Source organism: Globicephala melas, chromosome 17 (assembly GCF_963455315.2).
Source record: "Globicephala melas chromosome 17, mGloMel1.2, whole genome shotgun sequence".
In the NCBI taxonomy this organism is placed as follows: domain Eukaryota; kingdom Metazoa; phylum Chordata; class Mammalia; order Artiodactyla; family Delphinidae; genus Globicephala; species Globicephala melas.
Window position 1 is genome coordinate 61,006,650 of NC_083330.1, and position 21,820 is coordinate 61,028,469.

Sequence of the window (21,820 nt, forward strand, 5' to 3'; positions counted from 1 at the left end):
AAAAAAAAGAGCTCAAAGATACAGAGAAAGACTGATGGTTTCCAGAGGCAGGGGGTTGGGGAGGGCAAAATGGGTGAAGGGGGGTTAAAAGGTACAAGCTTCCTGTTATAAAATAAATAAGTCATGGGGGTGTAACATACAGCATGGTGACCGTAGTTAATAATATCGCATTGCAGATTTGAAAGTTGCTAAGAGAGTAGATCGTAAAAGTTTTCATTATGAAAAAAATGTTTTGTGACTATGTGTGGTGATGGATCTCAACTAGAGTTACTATGGTGATTATTTCTCAATATATACAAATATCGAATCATTGTTATACACCTGAAATGACTATAATGATATATGTTGATTATACCTCATTTAAAAAAATGTGTCTTAACATTTTTTTTTTTTTTTTTTTTTTTTTGCGGTACGCGGGCCTCTCACTGTTGTGGCCTCTCCCGTTGCGGAGCACAGGCTCCGGACGCGCAGGCTCAGCGGCCATGGCTCACGGGCCCAGCTGCTCCGCGGCATGTGGGATCCTCCCGGACCGGGGCACGAACCCGCATCCCCTGCATTGGCAGGCGGACTCTCAACCACTGCGCCACCAGGGAAGCCCCTCTGTCTTAACATTTAAAGAACATTTCTTTAAAAAAAAAAAAAGGGCTATGAGTTAGAAGAATTAAGGCTTACTCAGTCTTCCCACTTTGCAATCAATAAAACTGAAATGCTGCTCGTAGGCAAGGTCACAGAGCTAAAGTAGCTCTGGTTGGGATATCAGGACAGCTCAGGACTGGGTGAAGGAAAAGGGAAAAGCAAGTATGCATGAGTGGTACCATACCTGGCATGGATCACACACCCCCTAAGTGCTAGTACTTAGTAAGTGCCTGCCTTTTGCCCAGCAACATAACTAGAGATATTTTTATATATTGCCTTATTTAACCTCATAAAGCCCTTCAGATTATTATCACTGTCAACAAGCTCAACTTGGGCAACTTGCCCAAGTTCAAGTACATATTAAGTGGGGGAGCCCTCTTTTCTCCATGATTTCCCAATGAAAATTACAAAACTAGCAAGATCTAAAAGGAATGGGAATTTCAACTATTTTCTAGAAGAAACATGATTCTATTAAAAGCAGAGAATCTGATAAGTGTCTGATAAGCCTTGATACTTGATAATGTTTCCTATTTCAGAACATATCAGAAGCCACAGATTAACTTCTATTCTAGACTGACCCCCAAAAAAGAATCAGTTGGTAATGAGGAAGTGATCAGAGCCATGGGCATCATAACCATGTCATTTCAAAGTTCCTAAGGGATCAGAGAGAATGCAGGTCATTGTCAGACAATGGCTCTAAATTTTGGAGTGTGAGAGTTTTACAAATTCATATAGTGTGGATTCAACACAGATTTAGTAAGCATTCCCTATAATAGAAGCTAATGCTTAGTAAAAGCTTACTCTGTGCCAAGTACCACGTAGTATCAGGGATATTGAGGTAAAAAGCATGTTTTCATCGGAAGAAATGGAAGTCAACTGTCTGTTAAACACACTCTGGTGAGTTCCATTGTAGAGGTATGCAAGGGTTATGTGTGGAAGAGACTGAGAACTGGCTCCTTCAATCTCTACTCCACCCCACTTCCAGGGAGCCCTCCTGTCTTGCAGGCTTTTTGTAGGATGAGTTATAGATACAGTTTATAGACTCTGCCAGTTATGCTGCTGAGATTGTCTTTATGTACATGAGATTGGGACAGCAGAATGAAGACAGGATCTCTCTTCCAGCCCCTTTCAGCTGCTTCTCTGTGCAAATAAGATTGTGGAAGTGGAAGGTTTTCTGAAACATTATTTCAGTGTCCATTCTCCAGCTTCCTATGCCCTAGGAGACATCTGCGGGGGTGACAGAGATGGTAGCTTCTTGATTCCTGAATCATGGATACAGGGTATGTTCTTGAACACAGTATTCCAGCAACAGCTAGGTGCCACGTACTACGTACCATGGACTGAATCGAAATTCAAAAATATCTTGACAGGTTGAAGTCAAAAGATTTTAGAAGAAATAGAGAGAGAGCCAGATCAATCGGTCTGGGGTAAGATTCTTGAACTAGAATACAAAATTCAGTTATAAAACTTCACACTAGGAGAGACCAGAACTGAAAACAATCCTTACAAAAGAAAGCTGGGAATTTTTGGTACCTGCAAGTTCTATAGGAGCCTATGCTTGACCACAACTCTAAATGACCTCATTTTATCTTAGGCTCCTCTAATAGACAATTACCGCTCAGATCCAGGAGAGAAAAGTTCAGCTGAGCCTGGCACTGCATGGACTCCGTCTGGACTGTTTTCACTTCTGGATATCTCATTTAAGTGACCGCTTGTTTTAGGTCACTACAGAACCAGACAGCACTGAGAGAGGCAGGACCAAGATGATGAGCAGTCCCTATTACCCAATCCATTCATTAATTCATTCATCTATTTGTTCATTTATTCAACAAACTTTTATTGAGCACTTTGTATGTATCTAGCACTGGAAATGCAAAGTGAACAAAACGAAACTTCTGCCTCATGGATCTCACATTCTAGTGGGCGAGAAATATAATAATGTCAGGTAATTAATAAATGATAAGGAAAACAGAGCAGAGCAGAGAACAGAGAGTAATGGGAGGAGTTATTTTCAATTGGGTGGCAACAAAGGTCTCTCTGGAGAGATGACCTCTGAACAAAAATCTGGATGGAGTGAGGGAAGAACCAGGTGTCTCTTGGGAGAAATAGCAGGTGGGAAGGTTCTGAGGTAGGGACAGCTCAGTGTGTTCAGGAAGGCCCGTGTGGCTGGAGTGGAGTGAAAGATGGGGGAGCAATTTCAGAGGACATCAAAGACTGGATCAGGTGCTGGTTTATGTAGGACCACCCAGGTCACCCAGTGAGCCTCTATGTTTCATTTTGGGTGTGCTGAGAAGCTACTGGAGAGATCTGAGTCAGGCAGTGACATGATCCGATTTCTGTTTCAAAAGGCTCACTCTGACTAATATTTAGAGAATGGACATCTAATGGGCTCCCCTCATGGCCCATGGCTGAGGAACCTGTGACCATGCCTCCCGGGTGCCTTGCATGCATGATGGGAGAAGGTGGGTGTGGTTGTCTTTCTCAGATATTTGAAGGGCATTGCACTTCCTTGAGCAAAACTAGAAGGCACAGAGAAGCATGTTTCGTCCCATAATAAAATGAACTTTCTAGCCAGCCGTGCTGCCAGAGTTCTCTTATAAAAAAGGAACTCAAAAAAAAAAAAAAAAAAATGAACTCATGGTTACTATTCAAGAAAAGGTTGGTCTTATAAAGCATCTAAATTCAAAGGAAGATTGGCTATACAACATTTATGGTCATTTCCAACTCTAGGCCTCTACTATTTTTCTCTCTTCTTACAACTCTCTTAGGGAGCTGAGTTCTCTCTCTATATATAATGACCAGCAAAGAGCTACTCAATTAAATTAAATAAACAGAACTTGGTTTTATTTTTCCTGAGTAAATCCAAAGGAAAGCTAAGGATCCTATACAAACCTTGTTCTTACTATTTCATTTCCTGAAGGAAATATACATATAGATATAGATAGGTATAGATAGATATATAATACCTATGGCATGCACAATGTAATTCATGCTAATTAAAGGGAACACTGTCAGGAGTGGGCTGAGAAAAGGAGGAACACCTTTCACAAAATCATTTGATGGACTTAAGATATGAAGCAATCTACTTCTGGATGGATCTAGAAGACAGGCATAAGACAAGCTGACCTTATATCGCCTCTAGCAGCCTTATAGGTCTCTTACAATGCTTTGTAAACAGAGAGCCACTGAAAAGTTGAAATCCGATAACCCCAGCTTGCCACTAGAGTATTATGCAAGAGAATGCAGAAGTCCTGGACCTTCCGTTGTCCCGCTAAGCTTCTGTTGCTCTTATGAGAGATGTTATACAACTTGCTAATTAGGAAAATCCTGGGCTCTCAGGCTTGGTTAGAGTCCTGACTCAGATGCTCACTAGCTGTGTGGCTTTGACTAAGTTAGAAAACCTCCCTAGACCTCCATCTCCTCATATGTAAAATGGGAAGAATCCCCTTACCTTTTCATAGGGTTACTGCAGAATTCAGCAAAATAATCCACGTAGTGTTCATTGTTAACAATAACAGCTACCATCTATTGAGCCCCTAGAACTGCCGGACATTGTACAGGAATGAACTCACTGGATTCTCTCAATCTTGCAAAGTACATATTGGTTTCTCTTTTTGACAGAGGCTCACAGAAGTTTGAGTAATTTGCTCAAGTTCACACAAGTTCATTCAAACTCGGGTCTGCCTAACCAGAATCCAGCTTCCAAACTCGGGTCTGCCTAACCAGAATCCAGCTTCCAAACTCGGGTCTGCCTAACCAGAGTCCAGCTTCTAAGTATTTCTTGCTATAGTCCACTATGCTATATTTTGTTTTATTATTTTTAAAAGAAATTCCTCTGATCTCACACTTGAAGGGCAGTTGAGAGTTTCTTTTCCTAGTGCCTTTAACAATTCAGAAACAGAACAGAATTTGTCAAGGACAGTTTCTCACTTTGGCACCAACTCCAGGCTGGGGCCCTTTACCAGTGTACTATCTTCGTGTCATCTGACCGAGGCAGCTGCTTTGCATGCCTTCTAGGGTTGGAGCTGGGTAAGTCTCAGTCAGAGACTTATAGCCTATGGTCCCATGTGACAAAACATTTTGCTAAAGATGCTATTTTCTCCTTTTCCCAGACTTTCCTCCCTTTCTGCAGCTGTTTCCCCTTCTTCTTGAGAATTGATAAAAATTCTGAAACTCTTATTTTTACAATTAGTCTCATGTGACCTTACTATTGACAATGACCCGGTTGCTTCTCCCAGCTACAACACAGTTGATAAGATGCCAGTGCTAAGAACAAAGATCACCACCTGACAGGGCCGGGAGCAATCTTTCTGTATTGGGTCCTGGCCTGGCACGCACCATATTCCACCCCTAGTAATGACACTAAGCACAGGGACAGGTCCCGTGTGCTGGGAGCCGACAACTGGCTAAATATTTAACCTAGGAGTTAGCATTCATTCACTTGCTCATCCATTTACACAGTAAATATTTTATTGAGAGCATATTATGTTCCAGGCATTGTATTTAGGCACAAATGACACCAGCAATTAACAGAAGCAGCCAGATTCTTGCCGGAGCTTACATTGTTTTGGATGGAAAAAGACATAAAATATACAAATATGTCAATGAGTGATAAGAGCTACAAATAAAGAATAAAAAAGGATGGTAAGAGTGATGAGAGAATGCAGTTAGCTCTTGAACTACACACATAAGGCCATTAGAATTATCCTATTTTACAGACGAAGATTTGAATAGTTTGCCCAAAGTCACTCAGTGTTAGAGCAGAATTTGCCATATTCTGATACTAACAGTAATAAATACAGCAACAGTGATTACTAGTCACCATCTATTAAGGTAGTTATACAATGGCATGAAGTAGTTATAAAACCCCATTTTATGAATGAAGAAACCAAGACTCAGAAAGGTTAAATAATTTCCTCAAGACTACAAGGTAATGGTGGAGAAAACCCAAACTGAATGGTTCAAATTCCTGATTTTTTCACCACACCTTGCCTCCTGGGTTGAGTTTGTTTTGTCAGAAATTCTTCCTACTAAACTGAAAGTTCCTTGAGGACAGGGATTGCCTCTCCATCATCTCCTGAAAGTTCCACAACATCTGGCATAGAAAGTGTTGAACTTCCTTCATCTGGACCAGCCACATTCCCCAAACAGAACTCTAAATACCCAAGAAATATGGCTGCCAATTCTAACATTCAGACCTCCTCAACCTCCCTTGGCAGTGAGTTGCAGTGTGTAATTAGTACTGCAGGCAATATTACCCTTGAACCCCAGAGTGCCAAATGACATTCAGAGTTCACAATGCAATGGCAACCTGCTAGCATTAGTCTAACCTCCCCAAAATACCCATTTTCCCAAGTGGACTTATGACCTGGACACACTTGTTTGCCTCTTTATTAGACTTGTGTTTGTCTAGGAATGAAAGGAATAAGCAAGTGGGATGCACATGCCTTGCATTTTAATGAGGGCCAGGATCCTTTGGAGCAAAGAGGGCATTGTGATGCATTTGAAGAGCATGCGGACTCTGGCCGCATCACCCCAAGTCCGGGCTAACAATGCTTTCCTCAACATTCCTTGGCGTTGGTCACAGCTGTGCTCTGCACTTGCATACACATCGTGGCTAGCCCATGGTGAATGATCAGATGGGGTGAAGGATGAATGATTTCTCTCCTTACTGTTGTTCAAGTTGCTTCATGGGAGGACAACACAGCTAAATGTAAACATTTTGGGAGCAAGTATAATTCTTTCTGGGTTAAGATTTAGTGAAGAGTGGAGAATTCTCAAAGTCAGGCAAACCTAGGTTCAAACTTCAGGGCTACTGTTCACTAGCTGGCTGTGTCTGGAAACAACTCAACAGACTTTTCTGCTCTCACTGAGCCTTCAGTTCTCAGCTCAGAGAAAGGCCTTCCTGACCCCATCCACACCCTTCACACACACACACATACACACATACATACACACACACACACACACACACACACACACACACGTCATTATTCTCTTTCTCCCCAATCTTTACGCCTTACAATACTTACTCTAACTGTAATAGAGAAGAACCTTCGTATTCTATCACAAGTTAATCACTAAAGGGATGTTGCCTATAAGCTTAAATTATAGATAATGGCCCATCTCTGGGAACCCTGCTTCCCAGGTAATGAGCATTAAGCTAAAATACCTTTGTTTAGCTCACAGGAAACATCCTGACCAGGTCCACCTGTGAATGACTACAGGGAGGAAGAAATGAACACATCCCCTCCGGAGGCTGATGGGAACCAGGAAGTGTTTGACTTTACTCCCTCCCCTTTTAGTAAAAAAGGAGCCTGGATTCTAATTCAGACAAGTCAGTTCTTTGGGGCACGAGCTCGCCATCTTCCTGGTTGGCTGGCTTTCTGAATAAAGTCATTCTTCCTTGCCCCAGCAACTCGTCTCTCCATTATCGGCCTGTTGTGTGGCGAGCAGTGTGAGCTTAGACTCGGTAACAACTCCTGGCCTGTGTGCCTCTCCCACTAGACTGTAAACTCCATGAGATTAGAAACCAAGTCTATGCCTCTTCTCATTTATCCCCAGAGTCTGGCACAGTGCCTGGCACACAGAGACATTCAATTAATGTTGGTTCAATGAATTAACAAAGGAAGAAGATTGTGACGAGAGAGGAAGGGAAATGTAACCAGAGCGTGGAGGATTGAGACAGAGGAGAAAAGGGATGAGGCAACTGTCCTGCAGCTTTATTCTCTGTAAAATGGCAGCAGAGTTGCTGGAGGCTTCTCCCTCCACCTCCAAGGCTAGAGTTCTCAAGGATTTTCTAGATCCTAGAGGATGGCTAAGCCAACCCTAGGAAAATAATGCTACTTGCTTTGCTCCTGTTTCCATGCACCCCAGGCACGCTAGGAAATTGCAAAACCCTGCTGATAATGGCCATGCATGCTCATGCCACTTCACTTTTGCAAAGCAAAGTCTCTAGGAGTCTTGGCCATGTTTTTAATGACTACATATTGACTTAGCTCTTGAATGGTTTATACACAATATTGCAGATTTTTCCAGTCTTTTCAAGTCATCCAATTCCATCACTCTCAGGGAACAACGTTTATCTCCTAGTCTCCTCAAAAGATCAAGGCTATTCTAATATATTTAACAGGGTCTACATACAGATTTTATTCATAGTGACTCCATACACAAAATATGCTTTGGAGGGTGAGGAATACTGGTAAAAACTGATTTTTTTTTCTAGTTTTTGCCTAAGGATTAAATTATAGATTGAGGTGTTTCTGAGGACAATTGCCTGTCTTGTGCTATTTAAGAAGGTTATTCTCCAGCAGCCTGGCTATATTTTTAGTCAATTTGGAGCCACTGGGGGTGGATATTAGGGCTATAAATATCAGAGGTAATAGTAATAAGGGGTTTAAGGTCCAGTGAGCACTGGATGAACATCCTGTAACATCTCACAGCACGGCTTCCCAAGGCAAACACGGCCAACCAAGGACTAAAAGACACTTTCAGAACAAAGACATCTCTTACAAGCTCACCTCAGAGATATTACGGGTTTGGTCCCAGACCACTGCAATAAATCAAATACCACAATAAAGCAAGTCACGCAAATGTTTTAGTTTCCCAGTGCATATAAAAATGATGTTTACACTATCCTGTAGTCTGTTAAGTGTGCAATAGCATTGTGTCTAAAAATCAGTGCACATAACTTAATTTAAAAATACATTATTGCTAAAAAATGCTAACTGTTGTCTGAGCCATCAGCAAGTCGCAATCTTTTTGCAATAGTCACATCAAAGATCACTGATCACAGATCACATAACAAATATAATAACAATTAAAAAGTCTGGACTATTGCAAGAATCACCAAAATGTGACAGAGACACAAAGTGAGCCATTGCTGCTGGAGAAGTGGTGCCCGTTCACTTGTTCCATGCAGGGTTGCTACAAACATTTAGTCTGTAAAGAAAAACGGAAGACAGTATCTGCGAAGCACAGTGAAGCAAATAAAATGAGATATGCCTGTATAAAGAAGCCAGACAAGCATCTTTCCGTGCTGAGATCTGACAAGTAGGGGCCGCTGTGCTCTCTGAGCTTCCTGCCTGAACTGTTCTGTCAATCAACCATGGCAGATGTTCCCAACTTTTCCAAACTCTTTATTTTACCCTTGCTTTGAAATAGTCATTTGAAATAAAAATAATAAATGCCTAGTGGACCACTAGGCAAATGCTCTTCCCGTTTTGTTTTTTTGTTTTTTTTGCTCTTCCCGTTTTTTTAGACATTGTCTCACTTAACCCCAGTAACAATCATACATATAGGAATTATTATCATCTGCAATTCACAAGGGTGGAAACTGAGATACAGAGAAATTAAGCAGTAGAGCTGGGGCTTAAGCATTGTGGCTCCAGAGCCTGGGTGCCTAACCACGACCCCATTCCTTCTGCCTCATCTTCGGGATGGACAGTATTTAATCAGAAATCAGTTTCTCCATTATTAAACCCATTTAGGATAAATGTAATTGACTATCAGCCTTAGGGTCAGCTGTAGTCAGAAGTTTTGGAATTCAACAGACCTTAGTTTGAACTCTAAGAGCTGTGAGAACTTACCCAGTTTTTTAAACTCTGTGGGCCTTCATGTTTTCATTCTAAAAATGGGAATATAGGTAACTCCTTCAAAGGGTGGGTTTGAGCAAGTGTAGGCAAACTTTGCTTGCAAGGGGCCAAATAATAAGTATTTCAGGTCTTGTGAGCCATACAACAATCTCCTATCACAGCTACACACTTGCTGTTGGAGCATGAAAGCAGCCACAAACTATACAGAAACAAACGAGGTGGCTGCGTTTCAACAAAATTTTATTTACAAGATAGGCAGTGACCGGATCTGGCCTGCAGGCTATAGTCCTCCGACCTCTGATTTTGAGGATTACATGAGATAATGCATGTGCTTTGCATGATCCCTGGAACACAAGTCATCAAAAACGGTAATAAAATTATGGTTTCAGCGTGAGATGACAGTGCTTTCAAGTTGGGTCCAAAAAATCCCAACCAAAATCAAGGAAATTTAACATTTTCAGGAACCTCTGAAGTCTTACTTGTGTAAACGTATAATTTTCATAACTTTTGAAATATTGACAAATTATCAACACTCTACCCCCAATATAACCTTATAGGTAGGGTTGCCAGAGACAATACTTTTTTTAGTATTTTCAATATCGGGGACATAATTATACTATAGAAGTATTTCTTGTTTATTTGCCATTGAAGTTAAACTGGGGCATCCTGGAGGTTTTACTGTTGTTGTGTATTTTGGTTCCCTTGCCCGTTTTTTCCTAAATCTGACGCCCCTACCTACAGATCTCTGTGATTCCACAATTTGGGAACCACTGGTTTTATCACATAACAAGAATAGCCCAACACAAGCAACAGTTTGTTCTTTCAGGGAGGGAAAGAATTACATTCTTATGGAATTATCCCTAAGGTTCAAAACTAATAAGTCCCCTGGGTAGAAGCCACTGAAACACTATGAGACAACCAGCGCTCTGTGTTCACGGGTGCCAAGAACAAGCTTAGGTCACCCAAGGAAAAAGTGCAATAATCTTGCATTTGTTCCTGCTGATTAAAGTCAAGCAGCTTCCTGGAAATTGCTTGGCGCCCCTCATGTCACTATGTTGAATTAATATCTGAGCAGAATTAATGATGGAAAAACTCAATTATATCCAACACATCCAAAGTTTCGCAGTTGGATTTGTCAGTAATCAAACCGTGTCCTGAGAAAGCCCATTTTGTCAGTAAACAAAGCTTCTGTGTGGAGAAGAAATATTCTGTGCACATAAACACGGTGCCTAAATTCCTGATAAATATTTGATAACGAGGACGTGGATGGAGTAGGTGCCTTCAGCCAATCAGAGATCTTCCAACAAGTAGGATTATAAAATCATTCTCAGGGGATTTAGGGGGGAAAAAAAACCCACGAAAAATCTGGCTCAGCATGCCACAAACGTGTCTTTCAAATTTTAAAGAAGGAAGATGACATTTGACATGTCCATGAAGGTGAAAAGCATTGTGTTTTCATTAAACTAGTGTGGTATTTAGTATCCAGAAGCCAATATCTGAGTTTCAGGTCTACCTCTTCCAAGCTTTGCAACTTTGAATAATTCACTTAGTCTCTCTGAGCCTCTGTTTCCTATCCCTAATGGGCATTGTTACAGAGATGTAAGAATGCCCATCTCTTAGGCTTTGATCAGGGTCAAAGGAGATCATGGTAATGAAAATATTTGCTGACTGAAACAGCAATATATCGTCAGCTGTCATTCCTAGGGACAACACCATAATCTCTGGTTACCAAAGAGCAAAATAATGTTGTATTGTTACCAGCTGAAGCCATGCTAAGGGGATTATGCTCTTATGAAATCTATATTAATTCAAATCTGTATTAAGCCATAAGAAAGTATCACAAACTGGATGGCTTAAATAACAGAAATGTACTGACTCTCAGTGCTGGAGGCTTAGATGTCCAAAATCAAGGTGTCAGAAGGGTTGGTTCCTTCTGAGGGCTGTGAGGGAGGGATCTGTTCCAGGCCCCTTTTCTTTGGCTTTGTAGATGGCCATCTTCTCTCTGTGTCTCTTCCCATCATCTTCTTCCATGTCTCTGTGTTGAATTTCCCCTTTTTATAAGGACACCAGTCCTATTGGATTAGGGCCCACCCTGATGACCTCACTCTACTTTGATTACCTCTGTAAAGACCCTATGATGGTTAATTGTTATGTGTCGATGTGTTTGGGCTAAGTGATGCCCCTATAGCTGCCAAAACATTTCTGGGGGTGTCTGCGGGGTGTTTCTGGAAGCGACTAGCATTTGAATTGATTGAGTAAAGAAGATCACCCTCGGGACTTCCCTGGTGGTCCAGTGGTAAACAATCCACCTTCCAATGCAGAGGATACGTGTTCCATCCCTGGTCAGGGAACTGAGATCCCACATGCCGCGGGGCAACTAAGCCTGCCCGCCACAACTATTGAGCTCACACACCTCAATGAGACAGCCCATGTGCCGCAAACTACAAGCCGCCACAACTAGAGAGAGAAAACCCGCACGCCACTAGAGAGAAGCCTGTGCACCACAATGAAGAGACTGTGCGCCGTAACAGAAGATCCCATGTGCCTCAACAAAGATCCCATGTGCCGCAACTAAGTCCCGACGCATCCAAAAAAATGAAGAAAGTAAATAAAATAAATAAATTTTTTTTAAAAATCACCCTTAACGAGGCTGGTGAGCACCATCCATCCCACTGAGGGCTTGAATCGAACAAAAAGATAGAGGAAGAGTGAATTTTCTCTCTTTGCTTGAGTTGGGACATCCATCTCCTTCTGCCCTCAGTATCAGTGCTCCTGATTCTCAAACCTTTGGACTCAGACTGGGACTTACACCACTAACCCCGCAATTCTTTCGACTCAAAGTGAATTACACCACCAGTTTTCCTGGTTCTCCAGCTTGAAGACAACACATCAATGGTCCTCTCAGCCTCCATACTCATGTGAGCCAATACATATATACATAGATATATGTATATAGTTGACCCTTGAACAACTCAAGGTTGGGTGCTGACCCTCAGAGCAGTCGAAAACCCGTGTATAACTTTATAGTCAGCCTTCTGTACCCACAGTTCCGCACCTATGGATTCAACCAGCTTCAGACTGAGTAGAAATGTAGTACATATTTATTGAAAAAAATCCATGTATAAGTGGACTCACACAGTTCAAACCTGTGCTGTTCAAGGGTCAAGTGTATATCCTATTGATCCTGTTTCTCTGGAGAACCCTGACTAATATGGAACTTATCTCCAAATAAGATCGCATTTAAAGGTATTGGGGGTTAGGACTTCAAGGAGTGGCAGATAGATACAAATCAACCCATGACAAGACCTTTCATTTATTTTGTTAAAAAGTCACCAAACTGATTCACAGTGTTTCCCAACCAAGGCCTGCTTCTCAGATGAAACATTTCACTCTACAGTGGAGACCTACCTGCTCCTTGAGTGTCTAAGAAGATGAATTATTTACTTTAGAATAAAGATCTAAGGCCATGGCCACATATCTCCTCCAGACACCAGAACATTAGGCAGTGTCTCTCTTTTCAGAGAATTCTCTTTATCCTGCAACATTCATGTCATCACTTTTCCTTATATTTAGCTTGGAAACAAAAATTTGTCACCCTGATACAGTCACTGAAGTTTTTAGATTTCAAACTCAATTCATTGTTCAAGAAATGTATTCACTTGTTATCTCTCACTTCTGCATCAAGCCCACAGATTGTTGATACATTTTCAAATCAGATACCTTCATGAAATTAGAGAATTAATAAGTGGACACACACACACACACATGCACATAATATCTCATATATAATAGATTTATATAACATAGAATAATAGTGAAGTTTTTAAAGTAAAATTAGACCTTTTTTAAACTCATGCTTTCTTAGCAACTCAATATCAGTTTTTGGTCAACTATCTTGCAATTTTAGAAAATGTAAATGTCCCATACAGATGGATATATGGGTACATGGATGTATGTCTCAGAGGGTCATCAAAGCATTATTTGTAACATCAAAAGATAGAAACAACCTGATGTCCACCAGAAGTTAGTTAAACAAAGCATGAGACAGCTACAGAATGGAACACAATTCACCACCCCCCAAAGACCACGTTTTTGAAAAATATATAATGACATGGGGTAACACACTTGGTATGTTTTAGTGAAAAGCAGGTTACAGAAGGATATGCATGATTCCAATTTTAAGACTACATGTGCATAAAAGAATATAGAAGGGATATTCACTGAAATGTTCACATGCTTATCTATAGGTGCTACGATTGTAGACAATTCTTTGTTTCTTCCTGGTACTTTCCTTAATTTAAACTTTTTCTACAAAATGCATGAATCACTTTAAAAATGAAAATATGACTTTTTCTAATAAATGGGAATTTCCTTCTGAAACGTTACTGCCTTACACATTGTACCATTCATACCACTGGCTGACTATTTTTCACAGATCTTAGTACTGGACTTCTAGGGGATAATAGGGGGAGATCAAATATTTATAAAAATAATTATGTACTTAGCACTTTAATGCAACCCATGGTGTTATAAAAAGGCCTTGATGAAAAAGTATATTCTCAATGAAGGATGCAGAATGCACAGAGGAGGAGTATTCCTGACATAGGAAACGGCCTAAGTAAACAAACAGGCAGCAAAATGCCAGGTTTCCTCTGGGAGTAACAAAAACTTCAGTATGAGTTGTTTGTAAGGTTTCTCACAGAATGCCAGGGCATGAGGCAGGAACATTAAGTCAAGGGATGGATGATCATAAAATTTATTGTTCAAACTAGGACCTTTTGAGAGTGAACGTTGAGTGCTCATAATAGCTACTAGGAGACACCAGGCATGCACTAGGATTATACAGGGAAACCGGGACATAAGACTTCCCTACAAAGGGCTGGGTCACAGTGAGCCTTAAGTGCCAGCCTAAGTAAGATATTTGAACTTCATACACACAGTCTTGGAATCCTGGGGTTGAAAGGAAATGTCAATGCCCTCCAGCTTGGCCACCCCATCCCTGCCTGTCCAAAATTTCCAAGCATATTTATTAAGCCTTTGTTTAAATATCTCTGTGACAAAGAATGCATTGCCTTGGAACAGCTCTGTTAGAAAATTCTTCATTGTATTGAGCTGAAATTTATCTCCCTGTATCTCCCACCCATTTGGCCCAGCACTGCCATCTCAGAGAGAAAAGCACAATACTAATCTCTCTTCCCATGGAGAGTGAAAGATGTAAAGACAGATACTATAGCTCTCTAGACTTTCTCCTTTGCAGGTTAAATGTCCTACAGACATCCTTCCTACAGCATCCCTGAAGTTTGTCACTATTTGCTTTTTTTTCTTTTTTGTGTGTGCGGTACGCGGGCCTCTGACTGCCGTGGCCTCTCCCGTTGCGGAGCACAGGCTCCTGACGTGCAGGCCCAGCGGCCATGGCTCACGGGCCCAGCCGCTCCGCGGTATGTGGGATCCTCCCGGACCGGGGCACGAACCCGCGTCCCCTGCATCGGCAGGCGGACTCTCAACCACTGCGCCACCAGGGAAGCCCTGTCACTATTTGCTTTGTGTCTCCTAATTAGCTTTTAAAATGTTCCTCTCTTGTCATCTCCCTGCTACCATCTTTGTTGGAGCCACCATCCCTTCCTGCTTATACTATAATAACTCCTCCTACGTCGTTTCTCTCCCTCTCTCTCTCTTTCTCTCTCTCTCATTGACCATCCCTCCAACGCTTTGTCCATATTGACCTTTCCAAAACACAAAACTGATTGTGACCCTGCTGTGCTTACGACCTTCAATGGCTCCCTGTTCTTCTCAGGATCGATTACAGCTTCAGAGCATGAAGTTCTATCCCCGACCACCACTCTAGTCTCATCTCCCTCATCCCCTCTCCTCTGTGTGTGTATCCCTTCTCTCAGTTCCTTGCACAGGACTTTTGCCCTATGGAAGTTACTGTCACCTGCACTTGGAACCCTCTTCCCTATACCACCTGCGCCTTGATAACCCCTACTCAGCTTTTGGGTTTCAATTTAAACATCACTGCCTCCGGAAAGTCTACCCCAATTCCATTAAGTCTGGATTAAAAACCCCTTCTTAAGTGGTTCCTCAGGGACCTAAGCTTCCCCTATTATACAAGTAAAACATTTAATTAAAATCACCTGCTTATTCATCTAACACCTTTGCTATATTGTGAACTCTGAGAGCAGGTCTGCTCTTTTCAGCACTGTTGTCATAAGTGTCTAGCACAGTGATTGGCAAATAGTATGCACGTGTGTGTGCGTGTGTGTATGCGCACGTGTGTGTGTGTGTGTGTGTGTGTGTGTATATATGTATGTGCTCAAAAAATGTGTTAATGTGTAGCACCCAGAACCAGGTACAATTGTTCTAAATGTGGTCTGCATAATACAGATTAGAAGGTCTATTGTTTTCCATGTGCTATACACCATACCTCTTTTAATAAAACCTAACATTATTTTATTTTATTTATTTATTTTTTTAAAGAAGATGTTGTGGGTAGGAGTTTATTAATGAATTAATTTATTTTTGCTGTGTTGCGTCTTCATTTCTGTGCTAGGGCTTTCTCTAGTTGTGGCAAGCGGGGGCCACTCTTCATCGCGGTGTGCGGGCCTCTCACTATCGTGGCCTCTCGTTGTGGAGCTCAGGCTCCAGATGTGCAGGCTCAGTAGTTGTGGCTTACGGGCCTAGTTGCTCCGCGGCATGTGGGATCTTCCCCGACCAGGGCTTGAACCCGTGTCCCCTGCATTAGCAGGCGGATTCTCAACCACTGCGCCACCAGAGAAGCCCCCTAACATTATTTTAGAAGAAACATCTCATGGTTGATTTATTGTCAGTTTAAATCCCTAAACCTTAACTACATGAAGCCACCACTTCTGTCTTTAACTTTCCCTCTTTTCTCTCTCTCTCTCTCTCTCTCTCTCTCTCTGTCACACACACCCAATAATTTGCAATTGATTTTTGGCAGCCATGCATGATATATTTTATATCTATTTTTGCACACTGCTTCTAAAAATAAAAAGTCAAAGTATGCTACAACTAATTGATAACTTCTGGACTCCTAATCCTTATGCCTTTTCTCTGAGCAAATGTGATCAGTGTGCTATGCCTTCATGGATGTTAAGAATATTGAATAAAACAGGAATGAAGATGGACCCCAGTAGCATACCATCCTAAAGACGTCCATCTGTCAATCAGCTATTCTTTAGTAAACGCATCCAGTCATTAATCCGGCCCACGTGCATGCTTCTAATCCAGAAGAATATCACAGGATCTGGGCCCTTCCTAAAACCAAGGTTTTTGAATTGATTAATGTTAAGTGAGTATAACCATGTTCCAGGTATTTTCACAAACTTTATTTTAGTCACCATTTCCAACACCTACTATCCTTTTTAATAGATGCTAAAACTATCATTCAGAGAGAAAGTCACACAACGAGCAAGTGCCAAAGCAGGGACATGAGCCCAAGTCCTGTGACTCCAAACTCAATACCACACATTACACTGAGATCCTCTAAAAGAGAGAATATGCATTATTGGACTTACGTGGGTTCCTATTAATCACCACCTACTCTCCCAAATATCTGTTGAATGAATGAATTCTTTTTTTTTTTTTAAGATGTTGGGGGTAGGAGTTTATTAATTAATTTATTTATTTTTGCTGTGTTGGGTCTTCGTTTCTGTACGAGGGCTTTCTCTAGTTGTGGCGAGCGGGGGCCACTCTTCATCGCGGTGCGGAGGCCTCTCACTATCGCGGCCTCTCCTGTCACGGAGCACAGGCTCCAGATGCGCAGGCTCAGTAGTTGTGGCGCACGGGCTTAGTTGCTCCGTGGCATGTGGGATCTTCCCAGACCAGGGCTCGAACCCGTGTCCCCTGCATTAGCAGGCAGATTCTCAACCACTAGGCCACCAGGGAAGCCCTGAATGAATTCTTTGATTCAAGATTCCTAACCCGAGGTTCATGACAACACAAGGGGTTCCAAGAGTAGGCTTGTACGAACCTCCTGAAAGTTTATGGAAAGTACCATGTTTGTATATTGTGCATTTTTTCTGAGGAGAGTAATGTACATTTGAGTCCCACGAGGACTGTGGCTCCAAACAAGAATAATCTGCAGTTTAAGTAACTCTCTTCATCATCATTCACCTCTGTCTAGAGTTTCAAATGCACAAATTTCTTTAGAAAATCAAACTGAATGTTTTCATCTGTAGCCTCCATCACTCTCTAGCAGCTCTTGGAGAGCTCACCTGTTGGTCCCTTCTGAGCCTTCCTTCTGGTATCAAAAGATGCCAGCTTGTATCTTTGATATCAGCTTATCAAAAGGCTCTCTTACAAGTCCACCTAGCTTGGTCTTCAACCTCTTCCTGGGCCAGGTACTATACTGAAAACGGTTCCCTCGCTTTCACAAAGCCAAAGCAAAATTGCAAACAGCTTTTTGTGCAGCTTTTCCCAGCCTTGGGCAAGGTTGGGATAGATGTGGACAGCAGTAGGAGAAAGCCACTGAGATGTGGATGGGAGAGGGAGCTGGTAGACCTGGAGAGTTGGGGGATTATCTTAAGTACCCAGAAAGTCCACACCCTTCTTCTGTTAAATAATTGGAAGACTATACCTTTTCCTGATAATCAGGGTTGACTTTCATTCTTCATTCTTTACCATGTTGTATTATACATTGTATCTCTTTCATCTTATTCAATGCCTGGAGATCATAGTCATTGACAAGAATTGTACAAGAATTCCCACAAATTTACTGAGCATCCTCATTGGGTCCAGGCTATAGGCTCGAAGTATACTCAGACAAACAGAGCTGATGCCAGCCCTCGAGGAGTCTACAGACCAGTGGAGGACAGACAAGTAAATAGATACTTGCAAAAAAGAATGGTAAATGCTCTGATAGAAGGAACAGAGGAAGCTCTGGGAAAAAAGGGGAGAGCCACCCACCCATTCTGAAGGATGAGGGGCGGTCTCCAAGAGAAAGTGGCTCTCAGCTGAGTCCTTAGGGAAAAATAGAAGTTAGACCTAAGAGAAGGACAAAGAGGAAAGTCTTGTTTAGTAAATAGTTTGATATGCATAAATTTGCATACAACATGCACAAAGTGTGTATTAAAATGTGCATAACATGTGTAGAGGGAGTGACTGATGAGAGATAAAAGGGAAGAGAAAGGCAAGTCCCAGAGAACCTGTGTACATCGACATTATTCTCAAAAGGAAAAAAATAGAAATCCACGGTAGACGTTTCAAAAAAGATCTGCATGATCATATTGCATTTTAGAAAGACCATTTGATACAGTATGGTGACAAGACAGGGGCCATGGGGATGGGTAGTAGTGGCCTCAAATGAGACTAACAGAAAGTTTTGACCAGAATCAAATTTGGGGTGGTACTGACTTACACTAAAACAGTGGAAGCTGAGCTGGAGACACAGGTATGTGTATGAAATGCATTAAGCAGGGAGAGCAGATAGGACTAGGTGTCATGAATGAAAGAGAGGAATGAGATTCTGTCATGTCTGGCTTGGACAATTAGGGATGCCATTTGAGCACTGGAGAATAGAAAAGGAGGAGCAGGCCTGGGAGAGAATGAGAGAAGACAAATTCAATTTGAACATGTTGATTTTAAGGTGCTCCATGGAGATGCACCTTAAAGTGGAGATGCTCTATAGAAAAGGTTGGTATTTAGGAGAAATATCTAGATAGGCTATAGATTTGTATGTAGTGGCTGAACCCATGGGGGTAGAAGAGGTTTCCTAGGGAGACTACTGGATGGAAAGGGAAGAGAGTCAAGGAACACAGGGGCACACCAATGCTGATGAAGGGAAGAACTTTAGAGGCGTTAAGTGAAACTCAGAAGGTCAGAGGAAAACCAGGGAAGTGTGGTATCAAAGAATCCAGGACAGAGTTTAATTAAAAAAAAGAAAGAAAGAAAGAGAGGGATGGTGTGGGGGATGGCCAACAGTTCAAAATGACACAGAGAAGACTTGGGGGAGGTTGAACACAACACACTCTCTGGCTTAGCTCCCAAGAGTTCTCTGGTGGCCCTGGCCAAGGTTTGTCTTCAGAAGGGAGGGCAGAAGCCATTGACTGTGGATGAGCAAGTTACTGGGTAGTGGGGGCATTGAGATGGTGAATGTCACCCACTCGTTCAAGAAGTTTGGTGGGGCAGACTTCCCTGGTGGCTCAGTGGTTAAGAATCCGCCTGCCAAAGCAGGGGACACCGGTTCAAGCCCTGGTCCGGGAAGATCCCACATGCCGCAGAGCAACTATTGAGCCTGTGGTCTAGAGCCTGCGAACCACAACTACTGAAGCCCGCATCGCGGGCACCACGACGAAGAGTAGCCCCGGCTCGCTGCAACTAGAGAAATCCTGAGTGCAGCAACCAAGACCCAACACAGCCAAAAATTAAATAAATTTGTTTATTTAAATAAAAAACGTTTGGTGGGAAGGTAAAGGAGAAAAAATTTTTCAGCTAGAGAGGAAGTGCAGAAACTCAACAAACATCGATTGACTGAAGTGAGGAAGACGTCCTATTCCCGGCAGACCTGGCTGGGTGAAAAATTCATAAACAAATGCCAGAACCGGCTTCCCTCTCTGCGTCCTGCTGAGCGCTAGAAAGGCTTTTGTTTTCATTGCCTTTATCAGTGAGAAGCGGCTCGGTTCGGGGCTGAACCTGTTAAAATGAAACCAGAGTGTGTAGCAGGACAGCCATCGAAAGCCTTGGACCCACCGCTCGCACCTGAACGCCGGCTGCCCCTTCCGACCCTCCCCACCTGCCGTATTTGCCCTGCGAGATTTCCAAGTCCGGATCAGAAGCACCCCTGCTCAGCTGAGACTCCGGGTTCCCTCAACTCTTCTCCAAAACCGAGCCAGATTCATTTGAAAGTCAGCTTGTTCAAATAGTGAAGTACAAAGGGCCGAGGGGCTGGCTGTGCCGCCGCCGGCTGTGTGCACGCCGGGCAACACCTTCCCTTTGTGGAGCCCCCGAGGGGACCCGGCCATGTGGAACGGGCTCCCTCCATCTGCGAGATGTCTGTTGCCTTTGGAGTCAAGTGTGGGATCCCACAGCACATTACAGAAGAAGATGACTTTAAAAATCCCTATCCTCTCCGCAAAGCCCTGGTCCAACAGGTAATCCACCAAACGCCGAGCCCTCTCGCGGCCCCGGAGGACCGAGCTCCCCGAACCCCGAGACCCGCTGCGCCCAGGGGAGCTCCCACTTGGCACAGGTTCCAGCCGCGGTGACCGGAGACTCGTCCGCGGCCCCTCTCTGCAGGGACTACCGGCTGGGTTTCCAGAAACGAGATACATATTTACAAACCCAAACATTCCCTGGCAACCAAAGCTCGAAATGAGTTCCGCTCTGCATCTCGCGCGCCTGGAAATCGCTGCAGCTGAGTGCACGGGAACGCAGCCCAACGGGGACCGCTTTCCGGCACATCCGGAGGCCCTTTGCAAGGTTTCTCGGCTGACAGAACAGCAGCTGGGACCCGGGAGCCCAAGCAATGGAGGACGGGGAGAGGGAGGCGCCTACCGTACCCGCTCGGCGCGGCGGCTCATTGCTGCGGGCGTCTGGGCGCCTGCTCCGACCCGGGCGCTGCGGACGCGGCCTCTGCTGTGAGCTCTGCCCCGGGACGGCTGCCTCGGGCTGCTCTTGTTTGCACTGGGCCGTTTGCTTTTGGGATTTCTCCAATGCAGATGTAGTCAGGGGGCCGCTGTCCCGGGGGACAATGATTCCATTGGAAGCTGGCCTTTGACAAGACTCACACATGACCTTTGACTAAAATGGCTTTGGGGAAGGAAAGTGACCGGAGGCTGAAGACCGGGCATCCAGGGCAGCCGTCCGCATTCCCACCCCCAACAGTGCCAAGTTAATTTTTCATCCTGTAATCTTTCAAGGAGACTCTCAGCGAGGTTTGATTTGCCATTTCTCCCTCATTCTGCCGGATTCTTTATCCGGGGTTTCCGAAAGGATTTTGCTGCCGAAGTTTCCTGCCGTGTTGTTGATGAGTTCCCTGAATTAGCATTCCCAGGTTAAACGCGAGCAGTATGTTGTATAAATTCCTCTAACACTCTGGAAAATAATACCCCCATTTTTTCCCCTAAAGCATGCTACAATTGACAAAGGGCTTGTGACAATCATGCTGTCACTTGGCCTCCCAAACAATGCCAGGAAGACTCTCCTATTACTACCATTTTACACATAAAGAAAAAGAAGCTCCAGAAAAATAAGACATTTGCCCCATCACCCAACCAGAAAGTGAAATCTGAGTCTTCTCAATCACATCCTGTCCGCATCCACAAACCACCCACCTCCCTGCTGGGTGACCCACCCCAGTAACTTAATTATAACACGTAAGCACATGTCATAATGCATAATACACAGCAAGAGTAACTATAGAACATTTTAATGTTTGGATTATAAAAGCGTTAGAAAGTGTTTTAAAATAATAGCTGTTTTGGTTAAGGATATCCACAGATATCTTGAGTTCATGGACCACGTTTCTTTATGGTCTAATTTTTTCTCTTTACCAGCTGCTAAAAGAATGCTATAGGAACCAGACTGGCAACTCTGAGGTTCTGGTGCAAGTCTAGGGATTCCTGAGGCTGCTA

At 43.1% G+C, this 21,820-nt stretch overlaps 1 protein-coding gene across 2 annotated transcripts in view; it reads right to left on the minus strand.

Moving 5' to 3' along the window:
* Positions 1 to 21,213, minus strand: part of ENPP2 (ectonucleotide pyrophosphatase/phosphodiesterase 2) — a 107,980-nt gene extending 86,767 nt beyond the window's left edge. Inside the window, exons 1-2 of one of the 2 annotated variants that reach the window (XM_060286980.1) lie at positions 20,747 to 21,213; positions 16,390 to 16,505 (exon numbers count right to left, since the gene is read on the minus strand). In XM_060286980.1, the coding sequence (XP_060142963.1) occupies positions 16,390 to 16,407 (18 nt within the window). In that variant the 5' untranslated portion in view covers positions 16,408 to 16,505; positions 20,747 to 21,213. The remainder of the gene's footprint in view (positions 1 to 16,389; positions 16,506 to 20,746) is intronic. The other variant, XM_030875669.2, reaches the window with a different exon arrangement.
* Between the last annotated feature and the right edge of the window lie 607 nt (positions 21,214 to 21,820).